Source organism: Micromys minutus (assembly GCF_963924665.1).
Source record: "Micromys minutus genome assembly, chromosome: 12".
NCBI lineage: Eukaryota > Metazoa > Chordata > Mammalia > Rodentia > Muridae > Micromys > Micromys minutus.
Window position 1 is genome coordinate 14407235 of NC_137981.1, and position 8426 is coordinate 14415660.

At 49.3% G+C, this 8426-nt stretch overlaps 1 protein-coding gene across 2 annotated transcripts; it reads left to right on the top strand.

The window, feature by feature from the left end:
• HAUS4 (HAUS augmin like complex subunit 4) lies at positions 1-6980 on the top strand (the record flags this gene model as incomplete). 2 transcript variants are annotated; one of them, XM_080926673.1, is made up of 9 exons in its annotated part: positions 1-55; positions 1878-2020; positions 2111-2242; positions 2903-3034; positions 4634-4730; positions 5788-5933; positions 6041-6171; positions 6478-6546; positions 6690-6980. In XM_080926673.1, the coding sequence occupies 9 exons, from the start codon at positions 1-3 to the stop codon at positions 6871-6873; spliced, it is 1089 nt and encodes a 362-aa protein (XP_080782799.1). In that variant the 3' UTR covers positions 6874-6980. The 2 variants fall into 2 exon arrangements, with proteins under 2 accessions (XP_080782799.1, XP_080782800.1); XM_080926674.1 differs by lacking the exon at positions 2903-3034.
• Positions 6981-8426: the final 1446 nt, after the last annotated feature.

Consider the following 8426-nt stretch of genomic DNA (forward strand, 5'->3'; position numbering starts at 1 on the left):
ATGGCATCCGGAGATTTCTGCTCACCTGGAGAAGGTGTGGAAATACTGCAGCAAGGTAAGGGTAGTGTCCTAGTTAGGGTCTCATTGCTGTGGAGAGACACCATGACCAAGGCAACTCTTATAAGGGACTGGCTTACAGTTTCTGAGGTTCAGTCTGTTATCACGAGAGGAAGCATGGCAGCCTGCGGGCAGACATGGTGCTAGAGTTGCTGAGGATTCTACATCTTTATCTGTGAGCTGCAGCAGGAGACTGTCTCACACTGGGCATAGCTGGAGCACAGGAGACCTCAAAGTCTGCCCCCACAGTGACACTTCCTCCAAGAAGGCCACACTTCCTACTGGTGCCGCTCCCCGTGGCCAAGCATTTAAACACAGGAGTCTGTGTGGGGCCTATTCAGCCACCACAGGTCCATATCTGCAAAAGGCCTGATGACTTTTCCAGGGGTCTTGTCCAGGTCCCTGCCTCCGAGATGAAAAAGGTTCACAGTGCCCACTAGAACGGTTTCCCCCACAGTGTCCCCCGTTTCTGAGGCAAGCAGAATCTAGAGGTTCTGGGGCACTTTAGTGAGCAGGCTGATTCCGTACCTGCTTGTGCAGTAGGTGCTGCATACCATGGTGCATTGGCAACCTTGTGCCAAGGTAAGAGTGGCTGACCTGTCCCTGAAGGCTTCTTTCCTACTGTGTTTTCATGTTTCTCTGGTAGCCCAGGCTGGCCTTGAACTTCTGATTTCTTGTGCCTCACCACACCCAATTTTGTGCCTGAAAATGAAAATAAAAGATTTATTTTTTATTGTCTAAAATGGCTTTGGACATAATAATCCAAAGAATAAATATGTGCGTGTGTGTGCATGTGCATGCTAATGGTGTGTGTGTGCATGTCTGTGTGCTCACGCATGTATGGTAATGGTAGAAGATGTCAGCAGAGCCCCCCTGGGAGAGATGGGGTAACCAGAGGACACCGACTTCCTGTCCTCTCGTACCTGTGCTGTCCACAGGGTTACTTGGCTCTGCTTACCGGGAGAGAATTCAAAATGGTCTGCTAATCTCTTGCTTGTCCTTTCTCAGCCTTGCTTGTGTGAATGAGTGAGGCTTTATCCACAGTTGGAACTTGCATTTCTGTTTCTCCCTCTCCTTGAGAATTCTGATGATGTTGGCCAGGTTTGGCGTTGCATGCCTGTAATCCCAGCACTTAGGTGGCTGAGGCAGGAGGATTACAAATCCAAAACCAGCCTGGAGTTACATAGAAAAACCTAAAAAGCAAAGTTTCTAATAAGTTCACGGACGAAGGAAATGCTTGATAATTTGAGGGTCACTTCTGATTTATTTGTGATTGATATTTTGAGGCAGGGTCTCACAGTGTGACTTAGGCCCCTTTAGAGGTCGTGTAGCCGAAGCTGGCCTCGAACTCCCAACTCTTCTGTTTCCCTCTCCCTAGCACTGAGACTCCAGGTGTGTGCGACCACTCCAAATGTTTGTTTTATTTATGTGAGCACTGGAGTGTAGGGACCAGAAGACGCCTTCCAGACTGGTCATTAGGCTTGGCTACACGTGCCCTTACCAGCTGAGCTGGCTAAACAGCCAGCTGTGATTTATTTTTGGCAACATCTCACTATGCTGTCAGGCTGATATCAGATTCTTGTGCTTAAAGGACCCCCTCACCCCCTACACACACACACACCTTGGTCTCCTGAGTCGCAGGGACTATAGGTGTGTGTTATCACTCCCAGCTTTCCTTATTCTTCCGTTTAAATCGCATTATATTTAGACAATTTTCCTACCGAAAACACAGGGTTTTGTTTTCCGTTTTTAGAAATAAGCAATGTTATGCCCAGTCATATAAAGCGAGGAGTTCATGTATTTGCTTTGTCTTTTTTAAGTGTGTGACAAGCAGTTTCCCCCGTGTGGTCTGACGGAGGAGGATCTCATACAGAATCCGAATTTCAGCAAGCTGTTGCTTAGTCTCGCTCAGCACATGGATGAAAGTGGCTTAAGCCTCACGCTGGCCAAGGAGCAGGCTCAGGTAAGGCCCCCGGGAGGAGGGACGGCGACAGGAGGGTCCAGTCCTTGAGAGAAGGTAAACCATCTCTGACGGGTTCTGTTTTGTTTTGAGGCGTGGAGTGAGGTTCGACTTCGTAAGAGGGCGTGGCTGAGGTATGGGATCTTACACAGACTTATCCAGGAGCTGCTCGTAGACTACTATGTGAAGGCCCAAGACACAAACCTAACCTCTGAAGACAAAAAGGTGAGGCTGGAGAAATGAAGTCGGTGTTAGGTCCAGGGGTAAAAACAGCTAGGCTGGCCAGTCGGGGGAGCATGTGTCCATTACCCGGGGCTTGTGAGGCTTTGGAAAGAGCTAAAACGTAGAAAATTGGGACTAACTGGGCAACACGGTGAGCCCCCTGTAGGAAGAAAGGGAAGGAGGAAAGAAGGGAAGAATGGAGGGGTAGAGGAGGTGGAGGGAACCCTAGTAATTCTGTTCTCGGAGGTGGACACTCGCTCAGTGAGGACCATGAAATGTGGGAGAAGAGAGATGAGCAGGACGGAAGACTTGGGGATGGAGTCTTTCTGTTGTTGTTTTGAGATGGTGTAGCCCTGGCTGGCCTGGAACTGGCTCTGTAGACCAGGCTATCTTCAACCTCACAGAGATCCACCTGCCTCTGCCTCCTGAGTACTGAGATTGAAGGCCACGTCGAAAATTGCCTGTTTGTTTTGATTACAAGAGAGGGTTTCTCTGTGTGGCTGCCCTGGAACTTGCTCTGTAGACCAGGCTGGCCTGGAACTCACAGAGATCCCCCTGCCTCTGAATCCTGAGTGCTAAGATGAAAGGTATGTGACGCCACTTCTGGGTTAAGCCAGAAGTCTTACAGTCTTAATTTCTTTCTTGCTTTCTTTTTATTTTCAGTTTCATGAGACCCTTGAGCAGCGGCTTCTTGTAACTGAGCTGACACAACTGTCCCAGCCTGGGCAGGAGACGGAGACGCCCCCTCTGGGGCTGGAGAAGGCCGATCTTCTGGAGCTCATGCCTCCCTTGAAGGTTGGAAATGTACCCTGGATCAAACGTTTTAAGTTCTTGTGGATCGAGTGTCTGTCTGTCCGTTTCTCTCTCTCATCTTTTCGACAGGATCTCCTGTATTTCTCTCAGGTTGGCCTTGAACTTTGGATCCTCCCGCCTACGCCTCCCAAGTGCTGGGATTCCAAGTGTGTACCACCATGCTTGATTTATGAGGTGCCAGGGATCAAACCCAAGGCCTCTTGTGAGCTAACATTTTCTCTGTTTCTTTTTCCTTTTTTAAAAAGTTATCATTGTGATCAGTTTATGTGTGTTTTGCCTAATTGTATGTCTGTGCACAGTACGTGTAGAGTGCACATGGAGGCCAGAAAAGGGCATCAGATTTCCTGGAACTGGAGTTCCATGTAGGTACTGGGACTTGAACCAGGGTCCTCTGGAAGAGCAGCTAAGTATTCTTAACTGCTGAGCCATCTCTCCAGCCCCTAAAATGTTCTTATTAAGCTGTACTGTGTTTCTAACAATGCTACATATCATATGGTGAGACTCAAGGAACATTACACAGAAGACTAGAAGGCCTGAAATATTACATCTAGAATTGCATTTTGTCTTCTTTGAAACTAGAGAACGTTTATGTGATGATGGTGTTATATTAGGGTTTCTATTGCTGTGAGGAGACACCGTGACCAAGGCAACTCTTAGAAGCAACAGTTGGGCTTATTTAATTTAAGCGGAGCTGGCTCACAGGTTCAGAGCAGTCCATTATCATCAGGATGGGAAACATGGCAAATCCCAGGCAGGTATGGCCCTGGAGTTCTGCATTTTGTTCTGAAGACAGCCAGGAGAAGACTGGTGTCCTCAGGCAGCTAGGAGGAGGGTCTCAAAGCCCAACCCCACAGTTTCCCTTCCTCCAACAAGGCCACACCTCCTAATAGTGCCCCTCCCCGGGCCAGGCGTACCCAGTGACCAGCCTAGATGAGCTGGGTGCTGCATCACGCCCTGCCGTTTAGCTGGTGTTCCTTCAGGGCGTCCATTTCTGAGTCTGTGACAGACCATTTTGGACGGTGTGCCCAGCCCTGGTCGTGTTTTCTGTCAACCAGGGTGCTCTGCTTACTTGGGGTAGCTCTTTGCATCAGGCCGACTAGTAAAGGTGACAGGGCTTAGCTACCGTGGCCACACAATGTGTGTGTCTTACTGAGGTAACTTGCAAATGCAGACAAAGTCCGCACTTGCTCTGCCTCAGAGCCCGAGAGAGTGGAGTGCAGTGTTACTGTAAACAAGGATGCTAACAGTATTCTGCTTTCTGCTCAGTCTCGTTTTTACATATATGTGAATGTATGTATGTGTATGTGAATGAACAACGCCTGCTAGGATTCCAGTATATGGATATAGCATAATTTGCTTTCTTAGCGTTATTAGTTTGGGGTTTTTGAGACGGGGTCTCATGTATTCTCTGGCCTTGAACCGCCCCCACCCCCCATCCTGCCTCTATTTTCCAACTGTTAGGATTACTGCACCGCCATTCCTGGCTCTCTTGATGCCGTTTCTTTGGTTACTTGTGAGGCTGTCTGTGTTCTCACACCCACCGGAAGGTGTTCCTCGTGCTAATGGTCGGTGTTCCTCTAGGATTTCGTGTGGATGAAAGCTCGGCTCCAGCTGGAGGTGGAGGAGCAGCTTAAGAAGAAATGCTTCACCCTGCTGTGTTACCATGACCCCAGTTCAGGTGCGAGGCGCCCTGGCCTGCTCAGGTGGCCTCAGTTCCCCGGGCAGCCAGCCTTTTCAGTTTGATGTGGGCCTGAGACCAGTCTTATTCTGTATTCCAGGCTGTCTAGCCAGGAACTTTCTATGTTACCTAGGTTGTCTCAAACCTGCAGCAATCCTGCCTCAGTCTCCCAACTGATGGGATTATTGGTCTGACCCACCACGCCCAGTTTGACTTCTCTGAGACTTTAGAATCAGAAATGTTTATTTCCTCTGTAGTGGGATTAGCACACATTTTGTCAGGATTCCTTTAGTCATTAAATCAATGAGCGGGGTGTTCACTCGCTCCAGGAAAAGATGCATCGCTTCTTCAGGAGGGTCAGAATGGCCAAGAGAGAAGTTGAGTGTATCTGTGTCCCCCTTATCTTTGTTTTATGGTGAAAGAGTGTAGGACTGTAGGCCGTAGAGGTATTCGGTGACTAAGAGGCCCCTGCTCTCCCAGAGGCCCTGAGTCGGACTTGAGCTCCCTTGTCAGGAGGCTCACAAGTGCTTGTAGCTCCGGCTCCCTGAGATCTGGAGCCCTCGACTCACATGTACACATTACCATAGACACATGTACACACATACGTAAACAAAATCCATGTAAAGGAAGGAATTCAAGGCTTGGGGTGGAGAATTGACTGATCAGTTAAGAGGCTCTTGGGGAAGACATTCCCAGCACCCACATGGGGCTTTTCACAACTCCCTGCACCCACAGTTCTAGGAGGACTGGGAACCTCTACCTCTGCATGCACTCCCCCCCACAATTACATAACTCAAAATAAATCTAAATAAGCTGGGTATGATGGCGCACGCCTTTAATCCTGGCACCGGGACACAGAAGCAGGTAGACCTCTGAGTTTGAGGCTAGCCTGGTATACAATAGTGAGTTCCAGGCCAGCCAGGTCTGCACAGAGAGACTCTTTTTCAACAACTTCAGTAACTCCAGCGAAGCCAGGGAAAGGCAGGTGTGACTTGGCTGTGGGACGGTCCCTGCAGAGCGGTGTCCATTGGGGGTTTTCCCTGTTCTCTGTGCCCAGATTCTGATGGAGATAAGCTGAAAGCAGCGAAGGTGTGGAAGCTGACCGAGGTCCTGGTCAGGGAGAAGCAGCAGTGCCTGGAGGCCAAGAGCCAGCAGAAGGAACAGCTGGTGCTGCTGGAGAAGAGGAGGGCCACCTACTCCCAGGTGTGTTGGCCAGAGGCCTGCTCCCCTTTATTTGACCCCAGGGCTCCCTCAGCTAAGCCGGGCTTTCTTCTCTTCCTGCTTGCTTGTTCTTTGTCTTGGGGATTCAGGTGCTTCTCCGCTGCCTCAGTTTGCTGCAGAGGCTTCTCCAGGAACACCGGATGAAGACCCAGTCCGAGCTAGACCGCTTCAACGCCCAGTACCTGGAGATCAAGTGCAGCGCTATGATCCTTAAGTTGAGGTGAGCCCCGTGGATCAGAGAGCGCTGTCTGTCTCGCCAGTTCTCTATCCCCGTTCGTCATCGCTTGCCTCACCATGCCTAGCACCAGTGGGTCCCAGCAAGTGTCACACGGCAGTATCATTAGCCTTTCTTGATGTTGCTCAAAAACTTACCACACTGTTAAATATTTCTTTGTTTTACAGCCTTGTGAAATAGGTGTTTTACTGTGAGGTCAGTTGCTTGCAGATTCACAATGACTTCTCTCTCATCCCTATACCTTGACTGTGCCCCTCCTCCCATGTTCCATTTCTTTCTCCCCTCTGTCAGGATGGAGGAGCTGAAGATTTTGTCTGACACGTACAGTGCTGAGAAAGTGGAAGTACATCGCCTCATTAGGTAAGAGCCCCCTAGAGCTGGATGCTGCTGGTCACAGCCTCTCCCACGCTCTTCACACCTCTTCATGTCGGCAGGCCTCTATACCGGTCTGTTCTCTGAGGACTCACATCCTTCTATCGAACTTTCTCTGTCGGGGCTCTTAGGGACCGTTTGGAGGGAGCCATTCGCCTCCAAGAGCAGGACATGGAGAAATCGAGACTGGTCCTGCAGACCTATGAGGTCCTGGGAGAAGACTTTGAGAGCCTGGTGAAGGAGTACACCCAGCTCAAACTGGCAGCTGAGAACCAACGCTGGGCCCTCCAGGAGTTCAGCAAGGCCTCCCGCTGAGCTGAATGTAGGCAGACCAGGAAGCATGGATTCTTCGTGGCCACCTTTTCTTCCTGCTCAGTGGACCACCACCACCACAGGGGAATATGGGGACGCTAGCTTAAAACGCTGCAATCCAAAAATCAAAATCCAAACCACTGCAATCTTCTGGTTTCTCTTTCTTGTTTACAATGACTGAGTCTCTTCTGGAAGCTATCAGATTTATGAAATTCTGTGTATATCTTTTGCATCAGCCCTATGTAATAATTTCCTGAGTAAAGTTGTAGCATCATGCCTTAGAATTTTAGTCATTTTCCTTGGGCAAAGATGTAAAAAGAATATTGAAGTCTGTGTAGGTGTGGTGGTTTGAATAAGAATGGCCCCCTTGGCCCCATATATTTGAATCCTTTGTCATGAGGGATTGGAACTCTGATAGGATTAGAAGGATTAGGAGGTGTGGCCTTGGAAATACTGTGTCACTGGGGCTTTGAAGTTCTAAAACCCCTTGTCAGACCCAGGTTCTGCATATGGAGCAGGATGTAGCTCTTAGCTACCACTGCAGTGCCTGCCTGCCATGAGGAGTTGCTGTGGTCATGGTCTCTTCTCAGCAGTATGAGTTGCTGTGGTCATGGTCTCTTCTCAGCAGTATGAGTTGCTGTGGTCATCGTCTCTTCTCAGCAGTATGAGTTGCTGTGGTCATGGTCTCTTCTCAGCAGTATGAGTTGCTGTGGTCATGGTCTCTTCTCAGCAGTATGAGTTGCTGTGGTCATGGTCTCTTCTCAGCAGTATACAGTGACAGTGGGTAAGGCAGAAGAGCTTAATGGGCCCTGAGATGGATCTGCACTCTAATGCTGTGCAAATAGTGGAAGGTGGAGGTACCAGCCTGTCCTAGAGTCCTGGAGGCTTCCTCTAGGAGAGGGGAAGTGTGTTTAAATCTGGGCTTGTCTACACACGCACACCTGAGGCATGCCAGGTGCTCTGGCTGATTGGAGACCGTTTTGTCACGGTGGTCAGCAGTATGGATGTTATAATAAAGCCACCTGGCATGCACCTCAGCTTAGCACACAGCCACTTACATTCCTGTGACAAGGACCTAATACCCTTCCAAAAGCAAAAAGTGGGATACATCTGACAGCAAAATTCTATAGTCCGCTTAGAGAGGTGAGGCAGGGTCTGGCTGGTGTCCGCTCAGGAGCAGAGCAGGCTTCTCACCCAAAAGCTACTCAACTGTGGTCCAGAGAAACCAGCCAGCTCGAGCCTTAATCTACATTCGATATTGACAATACTTGGCTCTTTTTACCCCCAGTCTCTTTTTTTTTGCATAAAGGCTGTTTCTATTATGTGTGTGAGTGTTTTGCCTGCATGTTTGTATGTCATGTTTCTACCTGGGCAAGCAGAGGCCAGAAGAGACTGTTGGAAGCCCTGGAACTGGATTCACAGACAGCTGTGAGCAACTTTGTGGGCGCTGGGAATTGAACCAAGGTCCTCTGGGAGAGCAGCCAGTGTTCCTGACCACTGAGCCATCTATCTGGTCCCCCTTCCTAAAGAATCAGATATAAATGTGTACTACTAAT